This window comes from Oncorhynchus mykiss, chromosome 29, assembly GCF_057628025.1.
Source record: "Oncorhynchus mykiss isolate SJ-2025 chromosome 29, ASM5762802v1, whole genome shotgun sequence".
NCBI lineage: Eukaryota > Metazoa > Chordata > Actinopteri > Salmoniformes > Salmonidae > Oncorhynchus > Oncorhynchus mykiss.
Window position 1 is genome coordinate 38,722,920 of NC_143050.1, and position 18,965 is coordinate 38,741,884.

Below are 18,965 nucleotides of genomic sequence, written 5' to 3' on the forward strand. Positions count from 1 at the left end.
TAAAAAAGTTTGAAATATCCAATAAATGTCGTTCCACTTCATGATTGTGTCCCACTTGTTGTTGATTCTTCACAAAAAAATACAGTTTTATATCTTCATGTTTGAAGCCTGAAATGTGGCAAAAGGTTGCAAAGTTCAAGGGGGCCGAATACTTTCGCAAGGCACTGTACATAGAAACAGGACCCCTAGTGACAACCAAAGCATTTTTATTTTACTCATTAAGATTATTCAATTATTACGGCAATGCTTGACATTAGAGTTGACCGATTATTGCGATTTATGAGTCTATCGGCGATGCTAGACAGCCATTGTCGACTGTGACGCCGTCGTAATGTGACAGACGGTGGTTTAGCTTAATTGAATAGTCATGTCTTGCGACGTCTCGCAGGGACACAAGTGTTTTTTGTTTTTAAATTTAATTTTTTTTTAAAACATGGCCTATTTATTTTTTTTTGCTTTTATTTAACTAGGCAAGTCAGTTAAGAACAAATTCTTATTTTCAATGACTGCCTAGGAACAGTGGGTTAACTGCCTGTACAGTACAGATTTGTACCTTGTCAGCTCGGGGGTTTGAACTTGCAACCTTCCGGTTACTTGTCCAACACTCTAACCACTAGGCTACCCATAATTAACGGACACTATCTTGTCTAGCTGTTTAAAAGAAACGCGGCCTATATTCCCTTCTCTCTCCATAATGGGAGAGAACAAACATTTGGCCTATCAAGAGTATAGGCCTATAGAAAAATCGCATGACAAGATTAAGCTTATTAAGAAAGACATGATCCATGCGGGTTGAGAAAATCCCTCTATACGAGGTTGAAAACCAAATGGCCAATTACCTATCCTCCGCTAGGCCAATCATAAAAGATTTAAGACAAGTTAAAGTTATTAACAGTAGCTTTTTTCTCAAATATTCTAACCTACGAAGGTGCTGTCGTTGTGGCTTTCAACAATAGCAAGAATGAGGGTCTATAGTCTAAGTTTAGGCATAGGTTTTTCTCAATCACTTTATGAGAGCGAGAACAAGCAATATATATTTTTCTATTATTTTGAGGCAAATTCAGCATTTATTATCCAGTGCTGACGACGGTAGGCTGCTTTTATCCAACCCATGAAGTAGGCCCATATCCTAGCTCACGAAGACGGAGCGTTCCTCATCAGACAGTCACTGCTCCATCATGTGCGCACCACACAGACACACAAAACAACTGTTCTGCTCCTCCACCAGAAAGGAATATTCAAAAATATTTGCCGTTGCCTGCACTTAGCCCCGGCCCAGGCTTTCAACAACATCTTTCGTCATGATTCATCCGCGCTATAGCCCTATTGTCGTTTTAGCAATTTTGTATTACTTATTTTGGAGGGTGGCCAATAAGGTCGATATCATCGTATATCATGATGTTTTATGGGTACATAATCACAATAAGACAAAGGTTATCATCGCCCAACCCTACTTGAAACCTTTGCTTTCAAAGCCATTCGTCTTCCCCATGAATTGTTTCTTTCATTACCAGTCGTTTGTGTTGTGTTCATTTTAAGTCAATAAAAGTATGTTTACAGAAAGGAAAATACCACCAAAGTCTTCGTCCTATCCACAGGCGGTGAGGTCTTTCCAGGTGGGGCTCCACCTGTGTCCGTCAGAGCGCCCCCTCTGGTTGGAGGACCTGGCGTGGGCACGGAGGCTGCAGCAGCAAAGACTGGCGGCACGGGACCGGACCCAGCGGGAGGAGGCGGCCCAGCGGGAGGTCCTGAGCGCTCCAGAGCTCCAACAGGACTATGACTTTGAGTCCGATGAGGTGGTGGCGGCCTGCACTGCCATGGCCGACAGACAGCGACGCTATGAGGATCTGAAGAGGACGGCGGTGGTGGTAGACGCTGAGGGGAACGCAAGGGAGGTAACCGCGGAGGAGGAGGGGTCAGGGGACACACCCTCATCACAGTATCAGTTGGTCAAAGCACGAGGGCTATGAGATGTTTCTAAGAACTTAAAAGGGCTGAAATGTGTCTCGTGAAATGGGTATTTTTGTTTGTTTTTGTTGAGTTTTCCATCTTTAGTCTTATGCATGTCGTTATTATGTTTTGTTGTAGTATACAAGAGACTGTGGGTGATGACAGTAGATTTAATCAAGTCAATTATGCTTGTTTTTGTGTTTTATGTATACAGTCAGGTCCAAAATGATTGGCACCCTTGATAAAGATTAGCAAAATACACTGGATTTTTTTTTAAAAAGACTGCCCTGGCAGAAGCAACCGGGTTTTTGTCTAAAATGTCCTGGGGCCTCATTTATCAACCATGTGTAAATTTCTCACAAAATTCTGGCGTATGTGGAGATACTAGAATTTGCATGCACATCAAATTAGTGGTATTTATCAATCTGTCCCTGGAACATATGCACATGTTTTCATTGATATAACAGAGCGATGCAATATTTGTGTGCTTGTGAGCAAGTGTTACAACCCCCGCCAGTAAAATGCACTCCATTCACCTTTTATTGTAACAAAAACAAGCACATTTGCTCTGCGATTTGGAGATGTTGGAACTGGGCCATGCTAGTTTCTAAAAGAAAGTGCAATGGGAAATGTGATCACGTTTCCTAAGAGGTGCGGGAAGAATGTTTTAATCTTTTGCAGTGACTTTTTCAAACCCCCCAAAAAACGCATGCCGCCTGTAGCGAGTGCCAAACACTCTGTAAGATGAATTGTCCTTTCGAACAATTTAAAGTAAATGCTACAGCCGACAGGCAAAGGACACATTGTTGTTCAATATTTTGTTTATCAATACGTGATTGTCTCCAGCCTTGGTATAGGCTCTGAGAATAGTAGGAATGTAACGATTTACCGATTTTAGGCATCAGTTCCCGGTTCAAATGTTTAAGATATAAGTGCATCTGTCTGAGGAACCCCAAATCTCTTATTTTGTGGCAACTGCTCTTCTCCTTCGGTGTCGAACTAAGCATGTAATTGTGTCGACAGTCATTGATCTACAAGTCATTGTGCATGCGGAACAACCTCGGGCAATATCAGTAGCCTAGTCAAACTGCGCTAGGTAGCGTCTTTTCCTGATCTGGAACATCTGTGCGTCACCTTCAACATTCAACTGTTTGTAAAATGGTTTGTGCAATATTAGGCTTTATTTGTTTTTTTTCTATGAAATGCGCTGTTGAAATTGTGTTTTACCGAAATAAAAGTAGCCTAAGCTACTGCTGGAAACAACTCCTCTGGCTGTACATAATTTCTTTACAACCTATTTTGATTAGGACTATGTTATAGTTAAAGCTGCAATATGTAGAGTCCCTTCAGAAAGTATTCATACCCGTTGAGTTATTCCACCTTTTGTTTCCTGCCTGAATTAAAAAATGGATGCAATATTTTTTTTCACGCCCATCTGCACACAACACTCGATAATGACAAAGTGAAAACATGTTTTTAGACATCTAATTTACATAAGCATTCACACCCCTAGGTCAATACTTTGTAGAAACACTTTTGTCGGCGATTACAGCTTTGAGTCGTCCTGGGTATGTCTGTATCAGCTTTGCACATCTGGATTTAGGGATTTTCTCCCATTCTTCCTTGCAGATTTTCTTAATATCTGTTGATTAAGCTGGGGAGCAGTGATGGAGAGCAATCTTCAAGTCTTTCCATGGATTTTCAATGTGATTCAAGTCTGGGCTTTGGCTGGGCTACTCGAGGACTTTTACATTCTTGTTCTGAAGCCCATCCAGCTTTGCTTTGGCTGCATTGTTGGGGTCATTGTCCTGTTTGGACATAAATCTTCACCCCAGTCTAAGGTCGTTTTGAAGCTGGTTCTCATCAAGGATTTGCCTGTATTTGGCTCCATTCATTGTTCCATCTATCCTTATAAGTCTCCCAGTCCCTGCTGCTGAAAAGCATCCCCATAGCATGATGCTGCCTCCACCATGCTTCACGGTAGGGATGGTGTTAGACGGTTGAAATATATATATTTATTTATTTATTTATTGTGAAGTTGATAATTTCATAACAAGGACAGCAATCACTTTTGCTACCTGCACTGTATGGTCGAAGCGGGAGAAGAGGAGAAGCTCACTCAGTCCAACTTCCAAACGGTCTAAACCATTCGATTATGAGACTGGGGTGAAATCCAATGTTGTGCACTATATTCATGGGGGGAGGGGGAGGGGGAGGGGGGGGTGCGCCGCTCCAACAGAATGGAAATGAATGTCTATGCAACAAATGTTAGCGCATTGAATTGTATAGCACCGAACCAAATCGCACCGAATCGTTTCAAACTGAAAGGGTTCGTTCCTGTATCGTATCAGAGCCCATGTATCTAGATTCGGGTCGAATCATCTTGAAAGGGAAAGATGCACATCCCTAGGCTATGACATTGCTGTTCTATTCCACAGCAATACTGTAGCCTATCCATACTTTCAAATCATTTAAATGGGCTACCAGTCTATTTACTTTCGAGTATGGTTTGGTGAGCAATGGATAAATGGTAGCCTAATATTTGTTGTTTAGTGGGAATAAACCAGTTGTCAGAAAAGGAGATACAGGTCCTGCAATATGATTATGATTTAGGCCTAGTAAAGGTCAAATACCTTTTATTATAATTCCTGTGCATCAAACACCTCCATTTCCCCAAAAATACGTGTTTGCTTCCAATACAGTTGATCAACTAGAAGTTGTGCGTACGCATGATCTGAGAGTGTGCGGTGTCTCCACGCTAATATCACCTCACGTTGAAAATTAATAAGTACATTCCTTTGTAGGAAAACTGGTGTACACAAGGTTTAGAGTCTATATTTTGTGTGTGTGCGAACGCACCTGTATAAATGAGGCCCCGAGTACTGGGTAACTTTAATGATGCAGTTGGCCTTAACAAGGGCCCCAGGACCAGTGGGAACAAAATAGCCCCATACAATGAAAGATCCACCACCATATTTTACAGTAAGTATTGGGTTCTGCACAGGTGTCTTTTTTTTGTCCGCCAAACCCACCATTTGTGTGGGTTGTGTGGCCAAGGAGCAAATTTTTCATGTCATCCAACAAATGTTTGCTAAAGGCACTGACACTTGAATTGGATCAGGTGCCATGTGTAACAGGGTTGGTTATGTTTCCACTTGCCTCTAAAGAAATGTGTATTTAATGTTCAAGCACTCTTATTGGTTGGTTCAATTCCGATGACAATGAGGCATGTTGTTATTGGCCCCGCTTGCTGATAGGGGGAGATCGCGAACGTCAGGTCTCCCCAGTATGAAAATGTGATGCAAGGGGTAGGCCACGTTCTGAATAATGTATTCTACAATGTGTACAAGTTTGCTGTACATTTCTGATTTATACATGTGTGGGTATATGGTACCTGTTAGGGATTGAGGGGCTTTCTGGGATGTGCTTTGGTATATGATTGCTGTAAATAAGTGTGTTGGCTAGCATACACTGATGTAATGCTCACATAAGCTCACTGACAACAGTTTTCTGCGACAGATTTGATCATTGACAGCCATCAACATCATTAAGCCTTGCACAACTAACGTGCTGTTTCCTATTTAATCACAGATAATAAATAATGTTCAACTGGGACCACTGGCTGCGGTGATTTCTTTGAACCAAACACAACGCAAGGAGAGTACGATTAACATCTGTTACATATGGTCAGGTGAAAGACATTTTGGAATGGACATCTCAGTGTCCGGACTTGAACCCGATTGAAAACCTGAGGGTGCAGATGAAGTCCATAAGTGCAGATGAAGGATATAAAAGATTCTGTATGGAGGAATTGGTCTTAGATCCCTCCCAATGTGTTCGCTAATCCTATAAAACATTTTTGAAAAACGCTTGTTGCGTTATCCACGCAAGGTGAGGTATTGGAAATGACTGAGCAATTGTCTTAGTATAAAATAATACGTTACAAATTGTTTTGAGCCTACAATATAGCTCAGTATTTGTATTATTTATTTTCTAGTCTTTTTTGCTCATCTTTATAAACGGTGCCAATCATTTTAGACCTAAATGTATGTTCCCTGTTTAAGCTTTGTTGTTTATATCAATGCTCTCTTATTACTCCTATGCCATTACTCCTACTCCTTTGTTGTTTATATCAATGCTCTCTTATTACTCCTATGCCATTACTCCTATTACTCCTACTCCTTTGTTGTTTATATCAATGCTCTCTTATTACTCCTATGCCATTACTCCTATTACTCCTACTCCTTTGTTGTTTATATCAATGCTCTCTTATTACTCCTATGCCATTACTCCTAGTCCTTTGTTGTTTATATCAATGCTCTCTTATTACTCCTATGCCATTACTCCTATTACTCCTACTCCTTTGTTGTTTATATCAATGCTCTCTTATTACTCCTATGCCATTTAAAAGACTGGTTTGGAGTGTAGCCCCAATACATTTTTTTCTCATACACTTGAGCTCAACAGTCACTCATGTTGGTTAATCCTCCTGAAAAGAGCATCCTGTTGTGTTTGGAATATGTCTGTCCATCCCATTAACTCAAATACATTCCGGGTCAGTTTCCCAGACGGATAAGACATAATCCTGGACTAAAAATCGATTGAATGATGATTATCCATTGAGCTTGCTTTTAAGTCCACTACTAGGCTAACCCTGTATCCGGAAAACTGCCCCTTAGTCTTTTTTTAAATATCTCAAGTTATGAGAAGTTTCAGAACGTCTTCGTCAGATGACCGGGAAATGATCTCCTTGGAAAACTCCTCACTTGAGTCAATTGTGTCAGTTGAGCTGTTATTAAAAAATAAACCCTCGGAGAAACAAACCCCACAGAGAAATAATATTTCCAGGTTGGGATTTGTGTGTCATGTGAGCCTTCGTAGGAGATTGGTGAGCTGCTAAAACAATCCAACTTTGTCCGGAATGCCAGCAGCAGGCTGGCGCTGAAAACTCTGTGCCGTCAGCCTGGACTGGCCATGCTGAAAAACCTAGCAGCTTGAACAGTCATTTGAATTTGAATGGCATCTTCTAAGAGCAAGACTGTTTTCATGGGACACTCATAAAAGGGTTTTGTATGGCTGAAATGGGCTATCAGATTGTTGTTAATACAGACAGGCAGTGAAAGAGGAGACCGGTTTCTGAGAGAAGAAATGTGTCCTCCTTGGCTTTATTGAATTCATATTGTTGGATTCTAGCTTGAAATGTACTTATTCATGTTGCCGTACCAGAACTTAGTGATAACTTTACATCTATAAGAAATGTATATGTCTGGGGTCAAGGAAGGGTAAAGAGTAAGTTGGTGCATGGAAAGTTACTGAGTGATATGGAAAGTTACTCAGTGAGAAAAGGGAAGTACAGAAGAGTAATATTCTGTTCAAATATAGTGTTGAATATGAATGTTGCTAAGGAGGGAGGTAAAGGGAAACGGTCTAGTATCAGTTCTTGAAATGGCAGACTAGCTGCAGAGGAACCGGGACCATGAGGGCTGTGGAACTCAACTCCAGGTTAAGTCAACAGATGAAGAGAGAAGACCATGCTGGGATTACAGTCCTATCTCACACACACTTCCATGCCCATGAGGGTCTTGGACTGAGGCAGGGCCATGACAATACCAGTAAGAGGAACCTACTGTGTATCTGCCTAACACCAAAGAAGAATTGGTTAGACATGCAAGGAGGTGACTCCGCCTAGTTGTGAGGTGTAAAGATGCTTGTGTGACTTGTATATTGTCTTTGCAGATGTATGACCCAATGGGGTGATTAAACTTGGTTTGAGCTTTTTCTAGTCATGAGTTTTTACTCCGTTCCGAACCTAACAATATTAAATAATATTTAGACAATTTCGTAATCTATGTCACTGGTAATAGATGCAGAAATATATTTAATAGTAAAGGCCAATTTATGCTTGATCTGAAAATGTGGTCGGCGGCTTCGTATGGAGTGTGACGCAATTGCGGAGCATCCAGAGGCATGCAGAGGCCTAATGACGCTCCGTTAAATGCTTCGTATGGCTCTGCATTGACATGGTAGACAGTAGGTGGGGGCGGTACGACCCGTATGAATACAAACTTACTTCCTTGACAACTTACTTCATCATTGCTCTACTCTGCTCCGCTGGTATGAGAGCCCTGACGTCTGCATCACACAATAAATGCTGTGCGCCCACTTTGCTTTAAAGACTCACTCTGACACAGAGCGTTAACCTTTCACTAGGGGACCATGAATGTGTTGGTAAGGGTCATTCATTTCATAGAACTGAGCTCATCCTCTGGTCATGTGGGGGATCATTGGGTGGAACTGTGAACACACAGTGGGAAAGGTAACTGTTTTGACCATGACAGTGCTCATAGCCTATTTAGTGCGAATTGTAATCATGTTTCTGTAACTGACCCAGCTGACGTTATGTACTAATACTTTGCTTGTGTAAATAATGAGAATGTATCCATCTTACCTGTAAAGTGTACATTTAAAATAAATCAATTGATTACAAGTAACATTGCAAATGTAATTGGCCTTTTTTTTTTGCCATTTGGACACTGTATACGGTGTCCATTGTATTCACTCGCACAGCGTAAGTCGATAAAGTAAAACTTGGGTGGCTACAAATATTTTTACAAAGAAAAAAATACAAAGCCTGACATTGTTCAAAGAGTAATATGTTTACATGTTTTTCATTAGAAAGGAGCTGTAGTAGAATTGATTGCCTCTAAAACATCTCGGACAAAGCCGTTTTCTTCCGAATAAAACATCAAAGCACACGCAGCCAACCTGAACCACCAGTCTTTACAACTGACTACCTGTTCAAGGCCTCTCAACAAATACATTCTGCAAGGATGTGATTGATATTGAACAATGATCTGTCACCTCCATCAATGTATTCCTGTAATCTATTGCCCCTGCCCTCAATGATCTGTCACTGCATCAGATGAATCCTGTAACCAGTACTGATGTTTAGTTGTAGCGCCATCAAGTAGGCTGGCCTGATCAATAACCTATTTGTTCAGAAGCCTTAATCAGGTAGTTCGGTCAATAGTAAAGACTGGTTCAGTTTGGCTGCATCTGTTTTGCTATGTTTTCCTGTGACCTGCCTACGACCTTCCTCATCGAGCTCTGTGGGTGTTTCACTACTTCTCATGGCCATAACAGCTTCATGCAATGTTTGCCTATTGATAATAACGTCAGTCAAAGTTATCATGAGGTCAGGTGGTCAGTAAAAGGCTGGTCCAGGTTGATTGTGCTTTGCTGAGACCCCTTTCTGTGTTTACAAACATTGATGCATGAGGGTAAGTTGGTGGCAGAACAAGGAAAAGCCTATATTTACAAATAGCTTTTTTATTTTATTTATTTAACTAGGCAAGTCAGTTAAGAACAAATTCTTATTTTCAATGACGGCCTACAAGAAGGCAAAAGGCCTCCTGCAGGGACGGGGGCCTGGGATTATTATATATATATATATATATATATATATTTTAATATAATATAGGACAATACACACATCACAACAAGAGAGACAACACAACACTACATAAAGAGAGACCTAAGGCAACAACATAGCAAGGCAGAAACACATGACAACACAGCATGGTAGCAACACAACATAACAACAACATGGTAGCAACCCAACATGGTAGCAGCACAAAACATGGTACAAACATTATTGGGCACAGACAACTGCACAATGGACAAGAAGGTAGAGACAACAATACATAACACAAAGCAGCCAAAACTGTCAGTAAAGAGGGTCCATGATTGAGTCTTTGAATGAAGAGATTGAAATAAAACCGTACAGTTTGAGTGTTTGTTGCAGCTCGTTCCAGTCGCTAGCTGCAGTGAACTGAAAAGAGGAGTGACCGAGGGATGTGTGTGCTTTGGGGACCTTTAACATAATGTGACTGGTAGAACGGGTATTGTATGTAGAGGATGAGGGCTGCAGTAGACATCTCAGATAGGGAGGAGTGAGGCCTAAGAGGGTTTTATAAATAAGCATTAGCCAGTGGGTCTTGCGACTGGTATGCAAGATGACCAGTTTACAGTGGAGTATAGAGATGACCAGTTTACAGAGGAATATAGAGTGTAGTAATGTGTCCTATAAGGAGCATTGGTGGCAAATCTGATGGCTGAACGGTAAAGAAGATCTAGCCGCTCGAGAGCACCGTTACTTGCCGATCTATACATTTTGTCTCCGTAATCTAGCATGGGTAGGATGGTCATCTGAATCAGGGTTAGTTTGGCATGTGGGGTGAAAGAGGAACGATTACGATAGTGGAAACCAAGTCTAGCTTTAATTTTAGCCTGCAGCTTTGATATGTGCTGAGAGAAGGACAGTGCACCATCTATCCATACTCCCAAGAACTTGTATGAGGTGACTACCTCAAGCTCTAAACCCTCAGAGGTAGTAATAACACCTGTGGGAAGAGGGGCACATGACCTTTGTTTTGGAGGTGTTCAGAACAAGGTTAAGTGTAGAGAAAGCTTGTTGGACACTAAGAAAGCTTTATTGTAGAGCATTTAACACAAAATCCGGGGAGTAGCCAGCTGAGTATAAGACTGTATCATCTTCATGTAAATGGATGAGAACGCTTCCTACTGCCTGAGCTATGTTGTTGATGTAAATTGAGAAGAGCATGGGGCCTAGGATCGAGCCTTGGGGTTACTCCCTTGGTGACAGGCGGTGGCTGAGACAGCAGATTTTCTGACTTTATACACTGCACTCTTTGAGAGAGGTAGTTAGTAAACCAGGCCAAAGACCTCAGAGACACCAATACTCCTTAGTTCCATTCTTATTGGCCGGCTATCTACCATATCAAAAGCTTTGGTCAAGTCAATAAAAATAGCATCACGATATTGCTTAGAATCAAGGACAGTGGTGACAACATTGAGGACCTTTAAGGTTGCAGTGACACATCCATAACCTGAGCGGAAACCAGACTGCATACCCGAGAGAATACTATAGACATCAAGAAACATGGTCAGTTGATTATTGACAATTTTTTCCAACACTTTTGATAAACAGGGCAAAATAGAAATAGGCCTATAACAGTTAGGATCAGCTGATCACCCCCTTTAAATAAAGGACAAACTATGGTTGCCTTACAAGCAATGGGAACCTCCCAAGAAAGAAGAGACAGGTTAAAAAGGTTGGAGACAGGCTTGGCGATGATAGTCCCCATTGGGGATAGTCACTTTAGAAGGGGTGGGAGATGAGGAAATGTTGAACGGGCAAGGAGGCATGGCTGAGTCAAATAGGAATCCTGACTTAATGAAGTGGTGATTAAAGAGCTCAGCCATGTGCTTCTTGTCAGTAACAACCACATCATCAACATTAAGGGACATGGGCAGCTGTGAGGAGGAGAGTTTATTCTCTTTTCCAGAACTTCTTGGGGTTAGACCCACAGAGAGAGAACTGCTCCTTATAAAGTAACTAACTTTGGCCTTCCGGATAGCCTGAGTGCACTTATTTCTACTTTGCCTGAACGATAGCCAGTCAGCCTGAGTATGTGTGTGACGAGCCTTTCACCAAATGCAATTCTTGAGGTGGAGTAACTCTGCAAGATCAGGGGCTGCACCTGTTTTAATTCTAATTTTCTTTATGGGGGCGTGTTGTTAACAATACCACTGAAAATATCAAAAACGAAGGTCCAAGCGTCTTCGACAGAGGGTATCAAGCTGATTCTATACCATTTTACAGAGGCCAGTTCATGAAGGAAGGCTTGCTCATTAAAGTTTTTTAGCAAGCGTCTTCAACAAATCAGGACAGGTCGTTTCACTGAGCAGCCATTACGAACACAGGCTGTAAAACAGTGAACACTTAGATCATTACAGAAAACACCAAACTGATATCAGGATTATTTGTGAGGATAACATTGAGGAGAGTAGCCTTTTCTGGGTGTTCGGAGTCATACCGTGTGGGATTGGTAATAATCTGAGAATGATAGAGAGTCCCACTGCTTTAGGACTCGGTCAGGTGGTTTAAGCATGTCCCAGTTTAGGTCACCTAGCAGGAAAAATTCAGACTTAGTGTAAGGGGCCAGGAGAAACCTTAGGGCAGGTAGGGTACAGGCCGGTGCTGATGGAGGAAGATAGCATCCAGCAACAGTCAACAAAGAGCAATTTGACAAAGAGCTATCAGAATTGGGACTAGCAACAGTAGATGGGCCAGGGTGTACATGCACATTTCCAGATATCATCAGCAGCAATACAATCAAGGCACAGCATTGGACAGGGAGAGCTCTGCAGTGCTGATTTATGACATCTGAATGTGCATCAGATGGCAACAAGATCATATTGTACAGCAATTTCATCAAGTAACATGAATACAAAACCCGGCGAGTGGTGGTTAGACTAGGATGGGAGGCCAATAGTCCATGTAACCAATAGAGAGTCAGAGTCCCGAATGCGGGAACAAACATAGTCTGTCCCACGGTTGGGCAAAGAAAGTTTGTAGTCAACAAAGTATGCAGGAGTCATGAGGAAAATAGCAAAATGCACAGTAATTTTTTTTAAATATATAACAACTAGCCATTGTAAGCCATTTTAAGTTCAGAGTCACTCGTCCCAAAAGTGTGTGTGTGCTGGAGGCGTGCAAAAGCTCTGGAGAGAGGGGTGAGTGGTGGAGGTACCTTTACCAGACAGGGGAAGACTGTCAAGGGCAGATCGCCAGGTGGAATCCAAGCAGCAGTGCAGCAGTGCAGCAGGCAACGGGAGTAGGTGTCACCCACTTGGGATAAGCTTTTATTTCTGGAGGCAGATTTCTTGTAGAAAATGCCAGTGAATGGTCTTTGAACAGCAGGAGGGGTCTTCAGAGAACGTTTCAAAGACTCCCTCCACTTGTTGGGCCTTAAGACCTCGACCCCTTTTTACTTCACACCTTTGTGCTAATTGAATTTGTATCTAGTCTGTCATTGCAAGCCTGGGAGCCTTAACTCAACATTCAGTCCGCAAAAAGTAAAATAAATCATTGTAATGTACTTTACACCATTGCTATTTTCTGCATTGTAGAATAATAGTGAAGACATCAAAACTATGAAATAACACATATGGAATTGTGTAGTAACCAAAAAATATATTTTATATTTGAGATTCTTCAAAGCAGCCACCCTTTGCCTTGATGTCTCAGCCTCCAGTATTTATGCTGCAGTAGTTTATGTGTCAGTTTGTTATATCTGGAGTACTTCTCCTGTCCTATTCGGTGTTCTGTGTGAATTTAAGTGTGCTCTTTCTAATTCTCTCTTTCTCTCTTTCTTTCTCTCTCTCGGAGGACCTTAGCTCTAGGACCATGCCTCAGGACTACCTGACATGATGACTCCTTGCTGTCCCCAGTCCACCTGGCCGTGCTGCTGCTCCAGTTTCAACTGTTAATTTATGAACATTTGAACATCTTGGCCATGTTCTGTTATAATCTCCACCCGGCACAGCCAGAAGAGGCCTGGCCACCCCACATAGCCTGGTTCCTCTCTAGATTTCTTCCTAGGTTTTGGCCTTTCTAGGGAGTTTTTCCTAGCCACCGTGCTTCTACACCTGCATTGCTTGCTGTTTGGGGTTTTAGGCTGGGTTTCTGTACAGCACTTTGAGATATCAGCTGATGTACGAAGGGCTATATAAATAAATTTGATTTGGTTTGATGACAGCTTTGTACACTCTTGGCATTCTCTGAACCAGCTTCATGAGGTAGTCCCCTGGAATGCATTTCAATTAACATGTGTGCCTGGTTAAAAGTTAATTTGTGGAACTTGTTCCTTCTTAATGTGTTTGAGCCAATCAGTTGTGTTGTGACAATGTAGGGGTGATATACAGAAGGTAGCCCCATTTGGTAAAAGACCAAGTCCATACATATTATGGCAAGAACAGCTCAAATAAGCAAAGAGAAATGACAGTCCATCATTACTTTAAGACATGAAGGTCAGTCAATCCGGAAAATGTCAAGAACTTTAAAAGTTTCTTCAAGTGCAGTCGCAGAAACCATCAAGCCATCAAGCGCTATGGTGAAGCTCTCATGAGGACTGCCACAGGAAAGAATGACGCAGAGTTACCTCTGCTGCAGAGGGTAAGTTCATCAGAGTTACCAGCCTCAGAAATTGCATCCCAAATAAATGCAGTTCAAGTAACAGACACATCTCAACATAAACTGTTCAGAGGAGACTGCGTGAATCAGGCCTTTATGGTCGAATTGCTGCAAAGAAACCACTACTAAAGGACACTAATAATAAGAGACTTGCTAGGACCAAGAAACATGATCAATGGTCATTATACCGGTGTAAATCGGTTCTCTAGTCTGATGAGTTCAAATTTGAGATTTTTGGTTCTAACCACTGTGTCTTTGTGAGATGCAGAGTAGGTGAATAGAGTATCTCCGCATGTGTGGTTCCCACCGTAAAGCATGGAGGAGTCGTGTGGGGGTGCTTTGCTGGTGACACTGTCTGTGATTTCTTTGGAATTCAAGGCACACTTGAGATGGTTTGGGATGAGTTGGACCGCAGAGTGAAGGAAAAGCAGCCAACAAGTGCTCAGAATATGTGGGAACTCCTTCAAGACTGTTGGAAAATCATTCCAGGTGAAGCTGGTTGAGAGAATGCCAAGAGTGTCATCGAGGCAAAGGGTGGGTACTTTGAGGGTACTTTGAAGAATCTCAAAAATATAATATATTTTGATTTGTTTCACACTTTTTTGGGTTACTACATGCTTCCATATGTTTTACTTCATAGTTTTGATATCTTCACTATTATTCTGCAATGTAGAACATATTAAAAATATAGAAAAACCCTGAATTGAGTATGGGTACTGTATGTGTTCAATCATCTAAAATCACAAATAAATTCCAATAGAAATCTCTGTCATAGTTTTGGTTTAGTTGTCATCTAAATATGTTTTGACTTAGCTTTCAACCTTTTAAAAGCACAACAAAGTTCGAATGGGAATTCAATTTCAGATATTTTGTACTCATCCATTATTAATTTGAAGAGAAACTAGAATCAAAGCTGGACAGTCAGTGGCACAGATGGAACTATCTAAGCAGAAAATAAATCTCCTTCAAATATTGATATTTCTTTGCGTTGATAACCAAACACAATTCAATATCCAGTTTGTGTACAAATTAATACTTGGCATGTTGGATTCCCATCTCCATCTGAACCAAACATCTAAGTTAAATATTTACACTGAACAAAAATAAAACGCAACATGTCAAATGTTTGTACCATGTTTCATGATGTTGTTTCAAAGGTACAAATTCAACATATTTTGTTGAAAAGTGGTTATCAGGATGACATAATCCTGTTGTTGAATTTTCACTCTCAAAACAACAGTTTACGTAGATTACTTTTTTCAAATGAAATTCAAAGTACTTTCCACATAGATTCCACGTTACAAAACTGACAACTGATGTTGAAACCATGTTGATTCAACCAGTTTGTGACCAGTGGGAGGCCACTAAAAATATACTGTAGATTTCATCTGGATTCATCTGGATTCACCTATGTCATGGAAAGAGCATAATGTTTTGTACACTCAGTGTATATGCCTTCCTACTGCTTGCTGTTATTTCTATCTGATAATGTATGCATATTTAGGTGCACTCCTCAATAGGTTTGAGCTAATATTCTATAGGTGGTGCAGTAACTCAAGCAGAAGACAATTCAGTTCCGGTGAGCTTCTTCCCAAGTCAAGTACTGTGTTTAAGTAAAAAGACAAACAATGTCCCGTTTGGAACACTGACAAGTAGAGCATGAAATCTGATTGGGTAGGCCTGGCTCCCAAGTAGTTGGGCCTGGGCCCATCAAGGCCTACTTGTGCCTAAGACCCTGGTGCCCAGTGGGTACTTCAGCCACGCTGAAAACAAATCATCCAGTTTTGCAGTTCGCTGATATCACTTAATTGGCAGGAAAGCAATGGATATGCACACATAGGAAGCTGATGTGTCATTTGAACACAACACAAGACAGCAATTTAAATAATCGTTGCTATTTCAACCATACAAGCTCAGTACAAGTAAAAGAGTGAAATGCACGGAATTATGCGCTCAATATTCTTGCTTGATTTTTATACTTCAGGCATTGTTGTAGAGCTGCCAAGTTAACCAATATGATGCAAATGTTGAAATGTAGCATACTGTTTCAATCCATCTTGTAACAATTTTAAATGGATACAAACTAACTTGACCTTCTCACAGAGAAGAAACATTTATTTTTTCATTAAAAAATTAATTCATGTTATGGGACACAGTTCACATTGTAGCCTAATAACTATTTACAGTATATCACAACGTTTGTAGTAGTAGTCAGTGGTAAGCAACATTCTATACTGATAGCATTCTGACAGCCTTTCAATGGTTTTGAGTTCTTGAAAAGTGCAATGAAATCTCCTCATAGTCTTTATAAAAGTTCATATGACATTTTATGTTCATTACTGATGTGTGTGCTGGTATATTATATTGGTATTCGTGTAATAAGACTGTGACATATACAATAGATCCACCCATGTCAATAGATCCAATCTCCTACAATCCACTTTGGCACCGTGTTTCCATTTTGTCCAAACCCTAAACAGGACATCATGTTTCTGCTCGGCTGACATTCCATTTTGGAGCATCACCAATGAACTCAAAATTCGAAGAATAACACAATCACTATAGAACGATTACTATTTATCCTCTTATCGTGTCAGCTGTCAGTAAAACCAACCGTGTGTTTGCACAGCTCCCAGAAATCCTTCACCTGTGAGTTCAGTTTATCAACGTGTATTTCAGTTCAACCTGTCAGAAGTCTCAACCTTTTAGGCTATTAGAAGTCCTAAATTCCCTTCCCTCTGTGACTTTTCTGTATTATCAGCCACTCTGGCTGAGTTTGTGTTTGTGTCCATCAGATGCATTTCTCCTGTAAGTTCAGTGTCTCGTCTGTAAATGTCACATGCAGAGTCTTGTCCTTTCGGTCCAATTGCACCCTGTTCAGACGTGAAGGGTCAACTGTCCCCTCTGACCTCATTGATATCCTGGGGCCCTTTTTGGGATCGTTTTGCATCCCCTTACCCGCTGGTGTCTGTTGGTCCCGGAGCAGGGAGTGCTCCACAGCAGGGAGGCTAGGTCTTCCCTCTCCCTCTGTCCCTCTAAACCCCCCCAACCCCCCTTTAGTCCCCTCTGGAAGGTAAAGAAACGTCTGCGAGGTGCTGATGACGTCCTTCAACTCGCGGGACACCAGTGACGGGGAGTCCAGGGAGACGATGGACGAATTCCGATGACCTTCACCTCCGCAGCAGAATTGACCACTGACCCCTGAGCCCCGCCCCTGGCTGCCCAAGCGACAGAACAAACACTTGATCTTCTCCACCAGTTTCAGTAGGACGGTCTTCCTCAGCAGGATGTAGATCCAGGGGTCGAGGATGGGGTTGACGGAGGCAATTCGGATGGCGTGGAGATCTGGGTTCTTCTCTATGGGAGTTGAATGGGCGTCAAATTCAATCCTGGACAGCTGGTTTACAAAAATCCGCAGCTGAGGGAGGAAGGAAGGGAGATGGACAGGGTTTAAGGGTTATTGGCTATTCTGTGTATGTATGAGGAGGATGTACATTGGAAGCTTCAATAGGTGTGTTCAATAAGATCTGGATAAGAGCATCTGCTAAATGACAAAAATGTACAAATTTTACAAAATGATTGATTTCCTATTGAATCCTGTTGAACTACTTTAATTAAATACCATTGAAGTAGCATTCAAGCCCGCTTTCTTCTTCAAACATGAATAACATTAATCTAAACCTAGCAGTTCTTCATGTTATTGTAGTGAAAGAAAAAATATACATAGCGGACATACAGAACAAACTATCATGGTTGAAAAACTTCTAACCTATTTGACTATGATGTTGTAACGTTGGCATAAGATGAGCATTGGCATTGGAGTGTACTAGGAGCAATAGTATCAGCCTAACAGGCAGCGGCACGGAAGCCTGGGCAAAGAGCCAATGAAAACACAACCCCACTCCCCATGTTAATCATCAATCATATGAACGTCTCTGGCCATTGGCTCTCCCCTGGGTCCAATTAACAGCATTTCTGACTCACAATGTCAAAACAAGTTAAGTAAAGTAACTAGCTTATATGATAAGGTTGTTACTGGTAAATACAGTAGGAGGGAGAACTCTTAAGGACACTGATTATTGAACTACAGGGAAAGGGGGATACCTAGTCAGTAGTACAACTGAATGCATTCAATTGGAATGTGTCTTCCACATTTAATCCAATTCCTCTGAATAGGAAAGGTGCGAGGGGCTGCCTTAATTGATATCCACGTCGTCGGCGCCCAGGGAGCAGTTGTTATTCGGGGTTAACTGCTTTGCTCAAGGGCAGAATGGCAATTTTTCCACCTTGCTGGCTCAGGGATTCAAACCAGCAACCTTTCTGTTACAGGTCCAACACTCTTAACCGCTAGTCTACATGCTGCCCTTACAGGGTCTCTTTCAGCTAGTCTTTTCATTTTTGTTTGGTGGAGTTTTTGAGGCTTGCAGGATGTACTGTAGTGGCTTGGTCCTCTCAATCAGCACATGGGGGGGACAGCATATAGAACACAATAATATCTAATTATAGACCAACGGGTCTTCTTCAGACCTTAAGCCCTCAGTTTTATTTTCCAGGGGAGGGTTTTTGAAGCTTGCGGGATATAATGTGCTGTCTCTAGTGGATCTGTCCTTACATGTAACTCTCAAATGCTGCATGGGGATGGTTTATAGAACACAATATATCATTGGTCCTCTTCAGAACTTTTGCCCTCAGTACCTTGCAGTTTGTTTTTTCATTTTTGTTGTGGAGTGTTTTTCGAAGCGTGTAGGATGTACAGTCTCTAGTGATTCTGTCCTTACAGTATCCTCTTGTGACTACCATGCAGTGCATGCGGACAGGATGGCTTGTAGTATTCTTTGCACTGTAAAACCATAAAACGTGACACGTATATAACGTAAACATCAGTGTTTAAAACTTCAACATTAGGCATTTAGATTAGACAACAAGTGTTCTCATCTTAAACACAGGTGTTTAAAAT

The 18,965-nt window shown here is 41.5% G+C and overlaps 2 protein-coding genes across 4 annotated transcripts in view; one reads left to right on the forward strand and one right to left on the reverse strand.

Annotated features, from left to right (window-relative positions):
- The window catches only part of ttc33 (tetratricopeptide repeat domain 33), a 65,849-nt gene extending 51,138 nt beyond the window's left edge, over positions 1-14,711 (forward strand). Inside the window, exon 4 of one of the 2 annotated variants that reach the window (XM_021590585.3) lies at positions 1,599-7,727. In XM_021590585.3, the coding sequence (XP_021446260.3) occupies positions 1,599-1,970 (372 nt within the window). In that variant the 3' untranslated portion in view covers positions 1,971-7,727. Of the gene's footprint in view, positions 1-1,598; positions 7,728-13,212 lie in introns of those variants that run through there. The other variant, XM_090227127.1, reaches the window with a different exon arrangement.
- Positions 1-18,965, reverse strand: part of LOC110509598 (prostaglandin E2 receptor EP4 subtype) — a 29,907-nt gene that overhangs the window by 7,922 nt on the left and 3,020 nt on the right. Inside the window, exon 2 of one of the 2 annotated variants that reach the window (XM_021590584.3) lies at positions 16,093-17,426. The exons of the other annotated variant lie outside the window; for it this stretch is intronic. Coding sequence (XP_021446259.1) covers positions 16,800-17,426 — 627 coding nt within the window. The 3' untranslated portion in view covers positions 16,093-16,799. Of the gene's footprint in view, positions 1-16,092; positions 17,427-18,965 lie in introns of those variants that run through there. 2 annotated transcript variants of the gene reach the window in all.